The following is a 19,923-nucleotide window of genomic DNA, read 5'->3' on the forward strand; positions in this document are numbered from 1 at the left end:
GCCAACCTAACCAATAATAAGTCACCATCCTAATGGCTCCTACACCGGCCCCTAATTGTCTCAAGTGTAACGACACAATTACCAAAATGAAACGTATAGGAGCCAGGGGTTCCAGTACATGGCCCATATTTGGATCTGTATGTTGGAATGAGTGTATTGAAGTCCAGAGGCACGGCTGCATGGTAGCCGTCTTGGTTTCCATAGTACCTCGCTGTCTGAGGTGGTTTGTAAACCTTAGCTGGCATCTTCAAGTTCTCTGGGTTTCTTGGATGGAGGTAATTCAGTGTGGGTCTGGGTTGAGGACCTCTTGTCTCTCCTTCTAATTTTCCTGATTTCAGTTGGCTGTCTGTTACCATGTTTCAGTTTGTTCTTCCTCATGAGCTCTTTCAATGTCTCTCTTGATTTAGCAGCCACCTTTTCTGGAGGTGTCTTTCCTTCCATCACATTTGTGGCCAAAATGCTTCCACGTGCTCCCCCAGATCTTCTATCCGGCTGGGCTTGTTTTCAACTGGTTTATTGGACTTCATCTCACAAGCAGCAGCCTCCACCTCGATAACGGCAGAATGAGGGATAATGTCAACAGGAAGCTTTTCCTTTCTTCTCTTCTGGATGGCGTGCTTGTTCACCTCGTTGGGTTCATATTGGTGTTGGAGATCCTCAACGCAGCTGTAGTTTGAGCTTGTCACTTTGTCCCTGCTTGAGCAGTCGTTCAGCTGCGAAGAGTTTCCTCTCCAGCTCCAGACATCTCTGGCTCTCTGACAGAGCCTTCATTCTCTGACGAGACAGTTCATCCCCCATACGTTCTGCATCCTTAGTAGAGTTGTTTAGCTTCATTAGGAGCAGGTCAGTGTAGTAGGTTTCATCCTGATTTCCACTGTCTGCTGGAGCAGGACACACTGGCTGCTGCGACTTCAACATCATCTCCACTTTCTCCAGTTTCTGGAGTTTGCTCACAAGGCTCTGGATCTCTGAGTTTTTGTCAGACAACATGGACTGGAGCCTCTCCATCTGAGCTGGATCAACCCGGGAACCATGGAGCTGCATCAGAGTGGCCACCTGGAGACTTGTACTGGACCTTCATACTAATGAGTTTTCTTTCCATGTCAGCATGCTTGTCCTCCAACTCAGCGAAGAGGGAGTTTCCCTTGCTGTTGGGGTGTTGTGCCTGTTGTAGAAGCTGTTCCACGAGGCTAGTCAGATGCACCACCTGCTTGTCGTCAAGCTGTAGACGTGCCTGAACCAGGGTCTACAATCACCATTTCTCATTCAAAGCGTATGGAGACCACCTCCAGCCATTGCAAATATACTGATTATATGAACACTCTACCATACAGAGTGGTTAAAATAACTTTTATTCATTCAAATAAGTCCTGCGTTGTAGATTTTAAATTAGTTTCATGACAACAAAAATCTGTGATAAAGCTTAATGCATTGAATCCATTCAATGCATGTGTTACATAAACGCATGCACAGAAGAAAGCAGAAATGATTTTTTTACCATGTTTTGGTTCTTTGTGATCAACATATTTTATGTATAAGGTGTCAAAATATATTTGTATTGATGTTTTTTAACTGCCTAAACATATGGTAAGTTATCGTCTTATTTTATTTTTATACATACTTTTTGAGCACATTGGTTGTACAAAGAGAAATGTGGCTTTTATAAATGTTTATGGATTTCAATTCACCCCATCGGTATTAATATTTGTAACAAAATGCTTGCCAGGAATGGCAACTTAATGACTGGATGGGAGGGATGAGAGAAGTGACACTGACAGCCAATAAAAGACCAATCTACATTCTTTGGTATGTATGTGATTTCATGTTTGCTAATTAATCCTTAATAACAATGCCTGATATGTGTAAATGGTGCATTTATATTGCGCCTTTACCCAGATTAAATTAATTTAGCTCCTATGCCACTAAAATGTGGATGTGAATCCCTAGACTCCTTCAAAACCACTCAAAGTAAAAAAAAATACTTCAGTCCCTCCATCCCCCCTTTTCCCCCATACTGTACATGTTTTCCCCCTTTTTTACTTTCTTTAACTGTATCTATGATTTTTCATAGAAGTGTATATTTGTACGTCTTTAAATTAAATGTTTGATTAATTGGAGGAGCTAGTCTTGGTGCTTTTCATGGTTTCATCCTTGTAGCATGCAGTTTTTGTATTGACTTGTGCTATTGTTTGAAATGTACCCATTCTACATATGGTGAATGAAATGTTCAATCAATCAAATCCAAAGAGGAGCAGTTAGGGGTTCAGTGTCTTTCTCAATTAAGGACACTTCGACAACCCAGGGGGAGTCAGGGATCGAACCAGGTTCCAAGTGGCCACTCTACCTGTTGAACCACTGCCTATAAATATATATTTATTGTGACCGTAAACCTGCAAAACCTGTCACGCTGACACACTCCATATATGGTTGTCAGTCTGTCATGCCTCGTAACACACGGAGAAGACTGGATCATCACCTAGATCTGCATGGAGCCGGCCAGCAACTCTACATCTGACCTCAAACCCTTAGATCTACATATATGGAGCTGACCTGTGCTGACATTCCATATGTTGATCCTTCCCCTCCCGTCCTTCCTCTTCGATGTTTCCCTTTTGACTGATACCTGTCCATTTCAAACCGGCAGCTGGTGAAAACTAGAGTTCTCAACAGGCCCTAACTGGGCTGGCCCGAGGCCCTGCCTGCCCTTCCGAATTAGCACACATTTTTCGCCATACCCGGCCCGAAAACGTTTCAGTGCGAACTTGCTTCTGATATACAAAATCTTTTCAAATGGGGGTATATTTATACAGGTATGTAGGGATTGACTTCCTGATTGGTTAGTCTGACACACACACACACACAATAAATATAATTCTATATCTCTGCCATATGTGGGGGAGAAATCACCAAACTCAGGCACACACAACACAGGTCGTAGCTCTTGGCCTGGCGGAGATAATCACAATCCAATAATATAATTTTGCATAATTATAAAATTGGATACGTTTTATATTTTAACAATTTGATGCCGATGCCAATATTTTTGTAAATAAACCATGTATAAAATAGGGCTTAATTGGTTAATGTATTATAATAGGGGTGCACGATTATGAAATTATGACCGATATCCGATCTCTGATTATTTGCAGGATCTGCCGTTACCGATTCTGACCAATTCCGATATCATACGGATTACGCTGCCTTCAAACATTAGAAATACACAAAACAAAAGTGACAGAGCCATTGACAGTCACATTATTATTGCGTCATCAATATCCGATCCGATACCGATATGGCATTTTATGGCCATTTTTATAACCGATATGGGATTTTATGGCCATTTTTATTAGCCTGGGTTCCAGCCTGATTTACTGAGTTCCACGGGTCTGAAATGTCACTTCGCACATTTCAGATCAGCGGAACGCAGCGAAACAGGCTGGAACCCAGGCTACATTTTTATGACCTTGCCCTAAAGGGGCGAGGTCGCGCTGAAACAACAGAAGTAGGAGTTAAACTATTAATCTGGTGTCAGTGCATGAGGTCAGAGTTGTTGGCCGGCTCATATATACAAATCTAGTATGTCAAACCATGCATGGCTATCCAGGGTTTGATGAGGTCAGTGTTGTGATCTTCATATATGGAGATCCAGGTGATGATAGTCAGCTCCACATATGGAGATCCATGTGTTGAACCAACTTGGTTCATTTGCAAGTGTGACTAATATAATATGTGGGCTTAATATTGATGACATCTAGGGATCTCCATATATATGGGAATAACAGGGATTGTATTAGCGCATTGTCTGGGAATGGGTATTGTCAAAGGGGCCCAGCTAAATGTGTTAATAGTGTCACAATCATTTTAACAAATCTTTGAATATATATATATATATATATATATATATATATATATTTAGAGATGTCCCGATACACTTTTTTCGCTTCCGATCCGATACCGATACCGATACCAGTGTCGTGATCTCATGTTGTGTTTATAGCTATCTAGCTATATCTCATGTTGTGTTTATAGCAGACACCTCACTCAAATGTGCACTTGCAGTTTGGGCAACTCCAAAGCAAACTCAATATCCCAACATTTTATTTACCTGCCATAGTGTCAACCCCTTACCCCTGTGTGGGATCAGTGGTTAGACTGGCATATTCACAGATACCAATATGACCCGATATGACAAATATGGGCAGATCCGGTATCGAGACATCTCTAATATAAATAGTTTTGTTTGTAAATACATCAAAGATGCGAATACAATCCATTTCTAATGGATGCCTTGGCCTGGAGGAGAGGTCATCAGGTGGTCTCCAACCTTCTTGTGTTTCAACCCTCAACCACTACACTCTCCAGTTGGCGGGTCAGCAGTGATTGGCCAAGTCACTGCTCCTCTCCTCCAGGCTTCCAGCTATAGACAAGTCCACGGAGGGGAACCATCACCGAGGTGCAACCAGCACCGGGAGGGAAGGCCACAACCGGCCAACAGGCTGTGGTTCAAAACCTGCCGGCCTCAGCAACCGCCGAGCCCAGGGCACCCCCTGCGGACCCGCCCACTGACCTTTCTCCCCTGCCAGAACTAGTAGGAAGCTCTCTCTGCCTTGTGTGTTCTTCACAAGGCAGAGACATCAGGCACTGGGAGGTCTCTAGGACTATCGTTTGCCTCCTGCCTAGTGTCCTCCTACGTCTCACCAGACTGTTCATCTGTGCAGTGTGCGGCATCATGTGTCCGTCCTTGTCCACACTTGGCCTTACTCTGGTGTATTTGAGTCAAGGGAGCCTTCTCTGCGTCTGTGTCACTGTCATAGTTGTTGTCGTTGAATCTGTCCTATGGAGTCTCTCTTCCTCCCCTCCTCTCGGGAGACTCTGGGGTATTGCTCATTTGCACGGTCTGTAGCTTGCGTGGTGCAACATTGATAAGCCTATACTATACTAGTAAAGTTAAAGTAGGCCTACTTGAGTTTGATTGATTACTTGATTGAAATATGTATTAACAGTTTGCAGAATTACAGTACATTTCAAGCACAAACTCACGACCCAATAAGCATTACACTTGTTTACAAGAGGGTCCACCATGCATGTTCAAATCATCAAAACATTTAGAGACATAGAAATAGACACTTCTATATAGCCAACGAACAGAACAGGAATTCATAAAGGAGGTAAAAACACAGGGGGAAAAAATGTGTGTGTGTGTGTGTGTGTGTGTGTGTGTGTGCGTGTGCGTGTGCGTGTGTGTGTGTGTGTGGGGGGGGGGGGGGGTGTCAGATTTTACAGGGGCCAGTTTCGAATTGCAGCCGAATTGAGAGCTGTTTTGAAGGAGTCAAGGGTTTCGCATGTCTTAATGACTGTTGGTAGGGCGTTCCACATTTTGGTGGCATAGGAGCGAAAACAATTTAGTCCCTTGTTTGTTTGTGCCGAATCTGGGTTGCACATGGTCTGTTGCACTCCCTCTGGTGTTGTGGGTGTGGACTTCGTTAACATATAAGGAAGTATTTAGACAGGGTAGTATTTTAAACATGGGTATCTTATTGGTGGTGTATCGAATCTTGTGGACCAGACCCATTGCAAGAAGAGTAAATGCTTACTTTCCACCACTGAAATAACCAGTGTGCTACTTTCTTCCATAGGCCTACAGCAGTGTGTACTGTGTGGAGAGAGAGAGAGAGAGAGAGGACGAGAGAGAGAGAGAGAGAGAGAGAGAGAGAGAGAGAGAGAGAGAGAGAGAGAGAGAGAGAGAGAGAGAGAGAGAGAGAGAGAGAGAGAGAGAGAGAGAGAGAGAGAGAGAGAGAGAGAGAGAGAGAGAGAGAGAGAGAGAGAGAGAGAGAGAGAGAGAGAGAGTGTCAGGTTGGCTGGTTGCTTTCTGGTTAGGAGGAAGTCCGAGGAACACATGCGGTAGGAGGCAGCAGTTTTCCGCTGCTCACCATGGCTGATCGTCGCCAGCGCAGCAGCACTGTGACTGGACTGACTGGAGGTAACGGAGAAAGAGCGACACTGTCACACACAATCTGTATGTCAGATAATAGCAACCTGACTTCCGCTTTGTGGAGTTTGGCTTTTTTAAATAAAAGCTCAAGATTGATTCATTTAAAATTGTATTAACAGTTTGTAGAATGGGTACAATTCATCGTCTTTGTTTTTGGTACGTATTATTTTGTTTACATTCTACGGCCTACATACATAATCAGTCTGTGCTTATCACAATACAAGGAATTGATGCATATTCTACCGGTAAATGTATGTTTTGATTGATTGATTGAAATATTTATTAACAGTTTGTAGAATTTACAGTACATTTTAAGCACAAACTCAATACAAAGACTGTTAACTGTGAGTGGACGACCCAATTAAGCATTACACTTGTTTACAACAGGGTCCACATTGTTCAATTCATGTCATGGGACCTATGGCTCATAATGTTTCTCCTACATTTTAATTAAAATTAATTTATTATTTACTTAACTTTAACTTTAACTATTAACGTATTAGCTTATAATAATGCATAAACTGGGGGTCCTTGAAATTAAAATGTTTGGGAATCACACAAATCGTACAAATGAATCCTCTCTTATGTGGGTTGATTGAAAATTGTATAATCAGATTGCAGAATGGGCACAGTAGCCTACAACTGTACAAGGATGGTACAGGTCAATACAAAAACTGCTAAGAGGATAATCATGAAAACAGAAAAAGCACTAAGACGATCCTCCATTTTCAATTCCCTGACATATCTTTTCAAAATGGGGGTCCGTGGGCTAATTGTCAATTTGGGGGTTCGTTGCGTAGTACTCCACTCCACTTGCCAGAATGTGAACTCAGGCATGTTGAGTAGCCTGGTCCCCACTCCCCAGCATAGAAACTGCCAGATGCTAATTTGCATTATGTTGAGCAACTTTCATAATTGGCATAATATGTGACCATTAACAACCTATATAAGGGAAAGGTTTTCATGATGCTGAATCCATTCCAAGCATTCGTTTTACACAAAAAACACTCCTTGGGCTAAAAACGGCCATTATTATTATTATATGAAAAGGTTTGAGATTGAGAACCACTTGTGTAGGGGCTTTTAGGCTATACCAATCTATAGACCGATTCCGTACCGGTTTCATGGTTGCAGCCTACGTATTTCCTGTAGGCGGACTCGACATAGCTGCGGGAGTAAAACCCTCACCAGGCGCACCTCTTCCACTACAGTGAACGGCAGAGTGACTGATGTTAGTTTGCCTCAAACTTTACTCCTTTACCTGCTTTTTTACTAACACTAACATTACAAAAATGCCCAGAACATCGAGATGAACCTGTGTAGTTTATGGCTGCTCCAACAGTAGTGGCAACATAAAAGAAAAAAAAAAACGGAATGTCTAATATCCACCTCGGTGGCGGAGACCAGAGCCATTGAGTAATGGTTGAGACAAAGCAGTGAAGGGTCCTGAAAGATACGTAATTTCAGTCTTACCCAATACCCAATCTTTCTGTTTTATGAACACAAGGCTGCTGTATTTTATACCTCATACTAAGCATTTAAAGTATGAGGTATAAAGTACAGCAGCCTTGTGTTAATAAACAGAAAGATTTGGTATTGGGTAAGACTTGCGTTATGTATCTTTCACTGCTTTGTCTCAACCATTACTCAATGGCTCTGGTCTCCGCCACAGCGGTGGATATTAGACATTCCGTTTTTTTATTTTTTTTTATGTTGCCACTACTGTTGGAGCAGCCATAAACTACACAGGTTCATCTCGATGTTCTGGGCATCTTTGTAATGTTAGTGTTAGTAAAAAAGCAGGTAAAGGAGTAAAGTTTGAGGCAAACTAACATCAGTCACTCTGCCGTTCACTGTAGTGGAAGAGGTGCGCCTGGTGAGGGTTTTACTCCCGCAGCTATGTCGAGTCCGCCTACAGGAAATACGTAGGCTGCGACCATGAAACCGGTACGGAATCGGTCTATAGGAACCCATCGGAGGAAAGAAAAAGGAAAAATAGCACCCTCTGCTGTTGTTCTTGAGAGATTAGGGCTACTGGATGAAATTAGACCTTTACTTTGATACGGTTGTCCGGATGTTGTGTGACGGTTGAAGGTTGTCTTGACGCTCTCTCTTCCAGTAGAAGGACAGCGCCCAGAAACACAAACCTCTACATTACACAAACTGCACGGAGGAGCGTCATCATGGAATTAATGGCATCGTTGATACATCAGCACACTTCTATGGATTATGAGTGACAGGTAAGGCCAAGTGACCTTAATCTATATTTAGAGAGCCCCGTTTTGTTTGTATTATTTTGTACAAGGATAGAGGAGGCTGTGCCCGGCGTGAATTTACAGTCTCCTATTATTGTTTTAAAGTGATGCCGTTTTGAGGAAAATGAAGTTCGCCTAAAAATACCGAGGTTGTCTCCTTCCTTCCCCGTCGATGGCCCTTTGGTTCCGTTGTTTGTTTCGTTGTTTGTTTATTTGTTTACGTTCTTGACTCGTGAGGGCCATTTTAAAGGGAATCCCTGATTTGGGAAGGAAATTGACTTTGTGGCCTGGTGATGATCTATTTATACGGGGGTGGGTGCGGTAGGAGGATGTGGGGGTCGTATCGTAATAACTATTCATAAGTTTACTACCGAATAATAACGCATTAAACTATATGTCCTGTCGTTGATAATGAAGTTATCAAGACATTTATCCCCATCAGGTTTGAAGCTACCTTCACTATCTGTTGCTCTGGGAGGATAATCCATTAATCTGTAATCCAAGTGGTTGTGTTTTTTTTCCCCACACCAGTTTACAAATCCATTCAACAAGTAGCTACACATCCCAAATGTGCTCATAATGTGTGTTCTCAAATATTTCTGTGTTTTTAGTTTTTTTGTTTGCATAGATGGGTATATTTGTAAGTCTTTAAACGTTTTGATGAATTGAAAATGGAGGATCCTGATGTAAACAAGTCTTAGTGCTTTTTCTGGTTTTATCCTTGCAGTTTTTGTTTTGAGTTGACCTGTTTCCCATTTCCCATTCTTTCCCATTCTGCAATCTGGTGTTATTCAGTTATTGTACCAGGGAAATTCTTTCTCATTTTGCTATGGGGTCCCTGAACTCTCCTCAAGGACCCAACATGGGGGGCCCCTGGACCCTTCGAGCGAATGACACCCTCAAAAGATGCCATTTGTTCGTTAATTGTTATTAACGTGTGTGTGTGTGTGTGTGTGTGTGTGTGTGTGTGTGTGTGTGTGTGTGTGTGTGTGTGTGTGTGTGCGTGAGCTCACGCGCTGGCCTGCTGAGAGTGTGTGGGTCTTTACAAACCCAGTCTTGTGAGGTAATTGTAACAATCTGCTCTTTGTTCCCGTGCCTACTGAGTGGATTAATATAGCTAATGATCCCTAATGTTAATCTGTCCATGGTCACTGGCGATGAGAGGCATGAACGCATCTCCCTCTTAAACATTGATGTTTCTTTAACCAAGCATGACATCGACATGCATGGTGATTATTAATAAAGTAGCCTTGTACAGAAGTGTGAGTGTGAGTGTGAGGGCAGGCATCAGTGTCTCATGTTGTGTATGAGGTGACGTGAGTCGTCTGTTTTCCTTTTTCACCGAATCTCTCTATATACTGTATAGCCGATCTATCACAACGCATCGCTTTGTGACACATTGTGGGTTTATATAGATCTACTACTTTTGCTGAACGCCATGCCCAGCATGAGGATGCTAAGGTTCATGGGGTCAAGGAGAAGGTCATGACGTTAGCTTTTTACACCGACAGAACACATATTATTCGCTCCATGTTTTGGAGTACAACGTCGAGGAACATTGATCTGAAAGGCTTTCTAGTATGGCACCTTTTTTACCTCAATGCACTCTTTAACTCCGTCCAACTCCAGATAATCCTCTCAGCATGTGGCTGGGATTAGTAAACACAACCGGACCCCCTTGAGTACGGCACAACCTATACCCGTTGTACAGTGTGACCTCCCTGCCAACCACTTAAACCCCGTCCTTCGGTTGACCAGAGTCAACCACACCAAAAATTGTTTTCATTGGATGTTCTCCCATTATGACATGCCCATGATAGGAACACTTGTGTTCATGTGGTTTATAGATTGGGGTATGTTACTATGTTGGTGGTCTGTAATAATAATATCTCACATTTATATAGCACTATAGAGTACCCAAAAGATTCTTGGTGGCCTGTTTGTTGTGTATATTCTGTGTGTGCCATGCATATAGAAAGCATGTTTTCTCATACCACTACCACATATACACAGTGAGCAACGCAAACAGACTTCATAACATTTCTGGCTGTTTTTGCGAGGCCTGTACAGTTATGGGAGCGAAGATGCCACTAGTTGTATACTCCTCTTGCAGTATAGGACAGGTTTTAGCTCCATTCATGGATGCTGTGTACATTAAGATGGGTTTGGCTCTTGCTTGACCGATTTAGCCTTGAGTATGTAATCCTTCTTGTCACTAGCTTAACTTCGTCATGACCCTTGGCTCCTGAAGAAAGCCCCAGCCACTTACGCTTGATTCATACCAAGTTGTGTTCCAGCACTGACTGACTGCACACCGGAAATAGCCATGTGGTGGGCTTGTTGATCTGCTATTCCCTTTGCGCAACACTTGGGAACGCTCAAACGAGTGTAAATCCTCGCATTTACTCTCCTGTCTCTTGGAAATAAATGTTATGCTTTGAAGTGAGTGGACACACTGCACATGTCACTGTCGTACAGGCCGATACCGCTTCCTCTTCTCCAGAGCACTTCAGCAGCGTATCAGACTGTATATGGAATGGTTTAGCAGACAAGGGAGCAGGGATTTCACACACACACACACACACACACACACACACACACACACACACACACACACACACACACACACACACTGAGCGATGCTGGTTGTATTCTCGGGCCAAGCTCTCTCTCTCTCTCTCTCTGTAGAATTTCCTGTGTAGAGTCAGCCATGTAACTTCCTGTCCTCTGGATTTGGATGTGGAAGAGGGAGGGAGGGAGGGGTGCTGGAGAAATAGGGGAAGGAAGAAGAAGGGAGGAAAGGAAGCGAAAGCAGAATGTGCTCCCTCCCCTCCCTGTAAGACGCCACTGGACCGTGGTTGACACTCAGCTAAACCATGTGTCGACGGAGGTGGGGGCAAACGGAGACGGCTTTTCCCTTCCGTTTCACCCACCATTTCTTTGGTTGTTATTGGAAATATGTTTCCTTCTGCTGATCATTAGTGAAGACCAGTCAGGCGTTGACACTACGGGTTGCCCACCTGCCCCTGGCAGGTAAATAAAAACTTTGGGGCAGGTGGAGTTTGCTTTCAGGTTGCCCGACTGAGCAAGTGCTCGTTTGAGAGTGGACACAACCGTCTAGGCGTCTATAAACACTAGATATCGGTCTAAACACCTCAACGTGGCCAGAGCGCTCCGTCTTCTGGTCTGTGGAATGTAAAATAATAATAACACTTAAAACCGTACCCACATCCAACAGTCATATATGAATATAAAAGGAATAGGAATAGGAATTTCTTCATCGCACAGCCCCAGAAAGTTTTACATTTAACGGTAAGTGGGAACATGACCCGTACCCTCTGAGACCTTAGTGTCATCCCCTGGCCAGTGGTTCTCTCTCAAAGTTCTACCCTTAAGTCTGTCAGTATAGAAAAATGAAAACAAATGGACCCATACTGTCAGAGGTACAGACTTGTTAGGTATACGGTGTGAGAGGTGACGTGACAAGATGTGGGCTCAGCCTGACGTCATCGCTGCCTCTCAACGTCCTTCTCTTTCTGTCATTTTGCAGGACATGTCATTAAAGGCCTGTAGGAGCCGCAGTGCGATACTCAGCCCTCCAAACATGCAACAACAGTGAGCGTCTTTCTCCATTCAACAGGTGGGTGGTTCTCTCACACTCTCTCTGTCTCTTTCTGTTTTTCCTGTTGTTTATGTCTTTTTGCCTCCTCCTCCCTCCTCTGTCTAAAGCTTGCTGTCCTTTTGAAGTGTGCTTAAACTGAAGGTGTTATCATCTCTGGCAAAGCTTATCCCATCCCCCCACCCCTTTTAAATCAACTCTCTGTCTCTGTTTCTCTCTTTCTACAATACACAAGTCAATTCAAAGGGGCTTAATCGGTACACTAAACAAAACGTACGTTTACATAGCCAAAGCAAGTGTGAATTAGAACCAAATAAAATATAAGAAATGCATGTACAATTAAAGATGTAGGCCTACTAGAATAAGGAAATGTGTAACACAAACAGAGCATGTGTAGCATTACAACTTTGCAATATCAGGTCAAAACATTAACCAAATAACTTATATACTTCATTGACCGGTGTCCCACTGGGGTTTATACTTGGTCTAGCTCTGATTCGTTAAGGACATCTCCTTAACGCTATGGTACTTTTCAACTTCCTGCACACGCATGAAAGACTGCAAGTACCGTCGACTGCTACAAAAATAAAAATAACACTTTTGCTACTCACCAATACAAAGACGGTTTTGTGGCGTTGAAAGCCTACTTTCCCTAGTGGAGTCAAGTGCACGTATACACATCATCCAAAATACACCTTTTGTCCAGAAAACAACATATTTAACCAGAAGGAAAAACCTTGAGTGATTGAAATATTTATTAACAGTTTGCAGAATTACAGTACATTTCAAGCACAAACTCAATACAAAGACTGTTAACTGTGAGTGGACGACCCAATTAAGCATTACACTTGTTTACAACAGGGTCCACCATGTTCAATTCATCAAAACATTTAGAGACGTACAAATAGACACTTCTATATAGTTAAAGAACAGAACAGGAATTCATCATAAAGGAAGCAAAAAGGGAAAAGAAACATATACAGTGAGGGGAAAAGGGGGGGGGGGAGGATTCAGATTTTACGGGGGTCAGTTTCGAATTGCAGCCTTCCGTAGGTGCCCTTTGAGAGCGGTTTTGAAGGAGGACCTGGTCAGTGGGATTTTCTATTGACAAGATCTGTAGAGGGCGCCGTGAAGTAACTAAAATATTCTTTCTTCCGGTGATTTTTCTTTCTGGACAAAACAAAATTGTATGTGTGGTGGTGGGGTGGCTCAGAGTGAGTCCACTAGGGAAAGTAGGCTTTCTTCACTACAAAACCGTCTTTGTATTGGTGACTAGCGAAATCATTCTTTTTATTTTTTGTCGACAAGCTGTGCTGCATTTCATGCAAGCACAAGAAGTCGAGAGCAACCTCCTTGGAGAAGTCCTTAAGGCTATGGAACAGAGCTATACTTGGTCCCCTGCCCTCCTTTTTTTTTTACCCCTTCTACAACAAATCTCTGCTGAAAATATCCACTCTACAAGCTCACAACGTATTGCTGTGTGGCTATTTTTGCAGAATGTATTGTTTGCCTATTGTGACATGCCCAAAATGTGGACAGACGCTAGGATTCTTGTGGTCAACTAAGACCTCTCTCTCTCTCTCATTCAGCACTGTGTGATCAGACAGGAAGGAAGTGCCTTCTGAAGGAAGCAGGATGTTCACGGGTTCCACTAAAAGCCCTCCCACCAAAACGCCCCAGCCTGAGCGGCTGGATGAGGTCTATTCTGCCCTGAGGAGAGGCCTGCAGTGAGTTGGTTACTAGCTATATATCTCCTATTCTCTATCTGTCAGTTCTTATCTGTGTTTCTGCCATAACTGCTGTAATACCTTGATAAACTGAAGAGAGCCTGACAGGTGCCTCTGTCTTGGCCTCCATCAGGCTCTCTTTATGGCATAAAGATAGCCTGGTGAAGGCCATATAGGCCGAAACGTTGCTGGTTCCCAAATTTTTACTTTTTCACTGCATTTGAAGACGGTGTGCAGGAGTCCCATTCTTGAAAATGTTCAAAAGTTGATCTGATCTAAAAGCTCACAGTGCTCCCCCGCCGGTGAGCTTGTAGATAGATGGTGCTATGAAGATCTGTGAAATATTTTTGAGAAGAATTCAGCCTGTAATGACATGGCCCTGAACAGGGGCGCCAGGTTTCAAGTGGTTTAAGTATGGGTCTGTCTCTTAACGGTGAATAGACACATTTGAGATGCTTTGTTGGCCACATCGCAGACTGAACGTCACACAATGGAGGGGGAAATGGCTCTTTTGTGAGGCTGCAAGTGAAACCATCTGGATGTGTGTTTTGGCTTATACATGGACAACTGGCGGCCCGAGGGCCACATGCGGCCCCCACCTTCACTTAATGTGGCCCTCGGGTTAATATTGGAATACTGATATATTATTGATTTCAGCAAACATGACCTACTTTAATTACTTCAGTCTAAATTAGTAGTTTAATGAATAGTATTAAAATGTTATTGTCTTTTTTTATGTCCAATGTATTTGTATTTACTTCATAAAGTTAATATAACTAGGGAAACTCTCCCCTGTCAGGTGAAAAGAAGCAGCTTGGACTCCTCATTCATAGAGGAGTTGGCAGAGGAAGTGTAGCGCCCAGGATTGCATTAGATAATTGACACTGGGTGAAAAAATGGGTTGCAGTTAACATAACTATAATTAAAGGCATTTGAAATTAAATATTTCTAAATGTTACTTTTCAGGATTCCAATAAGAAAATGAACAAATACTAGTTCAGGATTTCAATTCAAATATAGCAAAAATAGCTGATCTACAAGCTAAAAATGCATCGCAATGTGACACATTTTGAGCTTGTAGATCAGTTATTTTTTTCTACGACAGTAATATGCAATGTGGCCCTCTGGAGTGAGTGTGAAAATATACTATAGTGGCCCTCTCCATCATCAAAGTTGCCCATCCCTGCTTTTGGCTTGTTGTTCAGGTCACACCTGCAGGTCCACCAGATGGAGCTGGAGAGTCTGGGTCAGCAGATCAGAGAAAACAAGAGGAATGGACGTTTGGTAAGAGCCGGGCACCGTACAATTTACTCCTGTTTTCGTTGAGTATATCTATTCTACGTCCGAGCATAGACATGGTAACGCCCCGCCTGCCTCTGATTGGCCCACGGACACTGCCCGTCTTGCCCCCATGGTCCCCCACCAGACTGTCCTCCGTGACACGAGGTTACTCCGTGGTGGGAAATAAAACAAGAGAATGGCAGCTTGAATCGCACGACTGTAACTTTAATTTTTGTAGAAGAGGCAAACTAATATTGTTTGTGCTGTTTGCTTTGATTGAATAATTGATTGAACACGTATGTACTATGATTTGATTTGGCTGTGTTCTAAATGAAAGTGTTAATCTAATTAAACTAATACTATTATACAAATAAAGATCAAGGGAAAGAGACCTTTTTTACAGTACAATAATATTTCAAGTTTACACATGTAAATAAACAGGCCAACTGTATTAGTTTGCCTCTTCTACAAAAATAAAACATACTGCCGCGTGTGCCAATTGCTGTCATTATCTTGTATTATATCGTATAACCAGCATGTATCTTCCACCTCGGAGGAAACTCTGGTAAGGCCGGCAGTGTCGGTAGGCCAATCGGAGGCAGGCGGGGCGTTACATGTCTATGCTCGGTCGTAGAAAAGATATACGCGTTTTCGTTGGCTGTCGGACAGAAACCTTCCATATCCATATTTTTGTGTTTTTTCGTAAATTAATGCCCTACAGCTTCACAGAAAAGCATCAAAAGTGAGCACTGTCTAAATGCAATGCATGGGGATTCAAACCTGGGTCTACCACACACGGGAAGGGACACTAAAGCCAAACATTGTATCCTCTAGCGCAGCAGTTCCAAAACCTTTTTGGCCATGCACCCCCTGTTACCTCCCGACCTAGCTGACGCACCCTCCCACATGGAAATATAAATTGCATAAGCTATATAGAGACATATATTTCCTTTTTATCCACATATATGAACCTGAATATGGCATAATATATGCAGCATAGGCCATATTCTGCATATACTTGCCATATATTGGCATAATATGTTAATATATTTAAAATAAAACCATAGCACCACCATTAGCCTTTTCATGTCGCGCACCCCCCTAGAAGGCGCTCGCGCACCACAAGGGGTGCACGCACCACAAGGGGTGCACGCACCACAGTTTGGGAACCACTGCGTCTAGCGGTTGGTAACCTCTGCTCTAGCGTCTAGCCTAAAGGGGAAAACCTTTTGGCCGGGGGAGTCTGCTTATTAAACTAACATCTTCTAGGGGGTGAGGTGGAGAGGTGAGTGCTAGGGGGTGGGGTGGAGACTGAAGAGGTGACTCTTAAGGCTTATTCATACTCCAGTTTTTGATGATGCGCTACTCACTGATTGGGAAAACTACAACATGACGCCACGTCGCGGTGATAAGTGACTCACCGCTCACCCCAACACATCTCTCTGTTTTTACTAACCACCGAAACGGTGAGTAGCTTATCACCTACAACTGGAGTATGAATAGGTCTTAAGACTGCGGTGGAAGATTGGGAGTTGGTGTGGAGAGTTGTCCAGGGTGTTTTGAGTGAGACCCGAGCAGCATTCCTGTGTTAGCTAGTTGACCGTCGAACCAGTTGCACCAATATCAGTTTCACTGCATTCAGTCTCTTTCATGTTTTGTGATGTACAGTAATGTAACAGTTTTATTCCATGGTGTGTTTCTCCGTAGGGGTCTTTGTATGAGCTGGATAAGGTGAGTCTCATACACTTTGTGCACTGCAAAGCAAATAGTGTCCATAATGGTCACGTTCACACTGAAAGCCCAATCCCATTTCAGACCTATCAAGATTAGAATCCATCCCATTGTTTTCTGTCTGAACAGAAAATAAGAAAATCACGCTTTATTTGCGTTTACGTTTAACAAGTAAATTATTGAACACAAACAATAGTAGATTCACAAACTTGGGGAAGTGTTTCAAGATACAGATCATGGGTACAGGAAGCATGGCCTCCTCCATTTTACGTGACTGCCACTCATCACATACACTTAACAGAAACTTTGCCAATGCCTGCCGTTTTTGGCATTCCTGCAATCTGCAAGCCTCTCACAACTGATTTATGGACATTACAGGCTTCCAAATATGAACACAAGCAGTTGACATTTGTAACCAAGCTGTACGATAGCATCCTTATAGGCCAGTCAATCTAAGATTTGACCCAAAAGAAATTGCAATAGTAATCGTTCAAGGTTTTTTATGATCCTTAGGGTCATCCAAATAACATATAAAACATTTATTATTATATCAATTGTGGATCATGGTAAATGCAGGGGTTGAACGTTGGGGTACCATTGAAAACCTATATAAGGCAAAAAAAATGAATTATTCATGATTCTGAATCAATTGCAAGCATTGGTTTTGCATGTAAAACACTCCTTCGGCTAAAAACGGCCATAGCCCTCTTCACAAATGTGATGAGGTAATCACATTTTGGGCAAGTGTCAGTGTCCAGACTGTGGTCAAATGTACATGCCACTTCCAAAAAGGTCACTTCTCTACTGTCCTCATCACACACACACAGCGTCACTCGCCGGAAATAGCACATCTACAAGTTCAATCAGAACACAGCCTATTACTGTGTTCACACCGGCAGTTACAAAAGATGTAAAGACGGTAAAAGATACACAGCACATTTGTAGCTTCGTAGCTGAAGTTGAAACCAGCTCAATTTATTTATGGCTTTTGTAGCAGCTACAAACGGATGTAGCTTTGTATCTTCTATCATGTCGCTTGCTTCCACTGAAAAGGACACGAGTCGCCTGTGTCTTTGTAGCTGCCAGTGAGTGTGAACGCAGCATTAGTCGTTACATTGTTACAGATCGGTTGACGATGTCTGAATGCACAAATCTCATCCGTTCACTTGTAAATAAGTGTGGACAGTCAGTCAATCATTTCCGAAGATCAGGTTTGAGAAACAAATGGGATTTTTCCTGCGGTTTGCCCCGTAGCCTATGACTGCTACTTTATGGAATGTATTTTCTTTCAGCAAGTGAAAGCCATAGAGAGGTTCATGCGTCGCCTGGAGTTTCACCTCAGCAAGGTGTGTATATCTGTCTGTCTGTCTGTCTATAAATGCACCATGTCTCTGTACGTACGTCTGTAATCCACGTAACTCGAGAACCGTTCACCCCACCGACTTCAAATTTGACACACCTGGAGCATGCATTTCCAACTTGCATCGTTCCAAGTAGGCCAGTGCCCAACGGGCACCGCTCTAGTACAGTTAATTATGGTCCTCGTTAATCAGAATAATAATCAACGACAACGGGTCTATGTAAGTTACAGAAATTCTAAAGTGGTGTGCTTTAATAGCATTGGTTCTCAAAGTGGGCTCCGTGGGGACCCCCAGGGGTCACAGTCATTTTAACCACTTTTATCACATTTTATTATACTTTGGCCATTAAAAAAATAGCAGATATACAAGTTCACAGCGTGTCCCTTTGTCGTGCAGTATGAGCTTGTTGATTGAATTCATATAATTTGGGGGGTTCCTTGACACTGTTTCCACACCTAAGCGCAGAACGGCCGACAGCCGCGGACAGAAGAAGCTGCGCACAGCTTATTTTTCCGGGTTTTTAGACAGCTGGTGGATGGAAATTAAGCTCCACCTCCGCGGACGACTGACGCGGAGGAGGGCGTTTCCGGGAATCTGGCAGGTCGCACAAGTCGTCCGCGGAAGTGGAGCTTCTTTTCCATCCACCAGCTGTCTAAAACCCCCGGAAAAAGAAGCTGCGCACAGCCGAGAACGTGCGCGGCTCTTTAGTAAGTCTGGCAGCACCTTTACTTGGACCATTTCCCTATCACAGTGTGGTAGGGAAAACATTGTAACATGTGACGTATGTGCAGGTGGAGGAGCTGTACGACGCGTACTGCATACAACGGCGACTCCGCGACGGAGCGAGCAAGATGGTGGCGGCATTCAACACGGCCACCGGGAGCAGGGAGGCACGGGAGAGCTTGAGCGAAGCCAACAAGGGCTATAGGGAATATACTGAGGTAGGTACAGTCTCTATAGGGAATATACTGAGGTAGGTACAGTCTCTATAGGGAATATACTGAGGTAGGTACAGTCTCTATAGGGAATATACTGAGGTAGGTACAGTCTATATAGGGAATATACTGAGGTATAGGTACAGTCTCTAGGGAATATACTGAGGTAGGTACAGTCTCTATAGGGAATATACTGAGGTAGGTACAGTCTCTATAGGGAATATACTGAGGTAGGTACAGTCTCTATAGGGAATATACTGAGGTAGGTACAGTCTCTATAGGGAATATACTGAGGTAGGTACAGTATCTATAGGGAATATACTGAGGTAGGTACAGTCTCTATAGGGAATATACTGAGGTAGGTACAGTCTCTATAGGGAATATACTGAGGTAGGTACAGTCTCTATAGGGAATATACTGAGGTAGGTACAGTCTCTATAGGGAATATACTGAGGTAGGTACAGTCTCTATAGGGAATATACTGAGGTAGGTACAGTCTCTATAGGGAATATACTGAGGTAGGTACAGTCTCTATAGGGAATATACTGAGGTAGGTACAGTCTCTATAGGGAATATACTGAGGTAGGTACAGTCTCTATAGGGAATATACTGAGGTAGGTACAGTCTCTATAGGGAATATACTGAGGTAGGTACAGTCTCTATAGGGAATATACTGAGGTAGGTACAGTCTCTATAGGGAATAATATAAATAGAAATTATCTAATCATATATATATATAGCTTGTTGCTTAGCAGAAAAGGAATTAAAAAAATATAATGTAAATATATTCCTTACTCTGATTTTGGGAGGTGTCAAACTCAATATAGCATTCAGGAGGTGTAGTTCCAGACTCTACATAGCATTCAGGAGGTGTAGTTCCAAACTCAATATAGCATTCAGGAGGTGTAGTTCCAGACTCTACATATATAGCATTCAGGAGGTGTATTTCCAAACTCTATATAGCATTCAGGAGGTGTAGTTCCAGACTCTACATATATAGCATTCAGGAGGTGTAGTTCCAG

The 19,923-nt window shown here is 43.0% G+C and overlaps 2 protein-coding genes across 3 annotated transcripts in view; one reads left to right on the plus strand and one right to left on the minus strand.

Annotated features, from left to right (window-relative positions):
• Positions 1-498: 498 nt before the first annotated feature.
• Positions 499-4,728, minus strand: LOC310854637 (protein Spindly-like; the record flags this gene model as incomplete). Its single annotated transcript, XM_083759312.1, is given in 3 exon segments — positions 499-1,060; positions 1,062-1,222; positions 4,699-4,728. Coding segments are annotated over 3 exon segments (594 nt in total). The 3' UTR covers positions 499-657.
• Positions 4,729-5,871: 1,143 nt separating this feature from the next.
• Positions 5,872-19,923, plus strand: part of LOC310855176 (uncharacterized protein) — a 31,592-nt gene continuing 17,540 nt past the window's right edge. The window contains exons 1-8 of one of the 2 annotated variants that reach the window (XM_083760085.1): positions 5,872-5,980; positions 8,112-8,232; positions 11,798-11,887; positions 13,456-13,593; positions 14,799-14,877; positions 16,582-16,605; positions 17,898-17,951; positions 18,758-18,907. In XM_083760085.1, the coding sequence (XP_083616211.1) occupies positions 13,502-13,593; positions 14,799-14,877; positions 16,582-16,605; positions 17,898-17,951; positions 18,758-18,907 (399 nt within the window). In that variant the 5' untranslated portion in view covers positions 5,872-5,980; positions 8,112-8,232; positions 11,798-11,887; positions 13,456-13,501. The remainder of the gene's footprint in view (positions 5,981-8,111; positions 8,233-11,797; positions 11,888-13,455; positions 13,594-14,798; positions 14,878-16,581; positions 16,606-17,897; positions 17,952-18,757; positions 18,908-19,923) is intronic. The other variant, XM_083760086.1, reaches the window with a different exon arrangement.

Source organism: Protomyctophum parallelum, assembly GCF_964188405.1.
Source record: "Protomyctophum parallelum genome assembly, chromosome: 2".
NCBI lineage: Eukaryota > Metazoa > Chordata > Actinopteri > Myctophiformes > Myctophidae > Protomyctophum > Protomyctophum parallelum.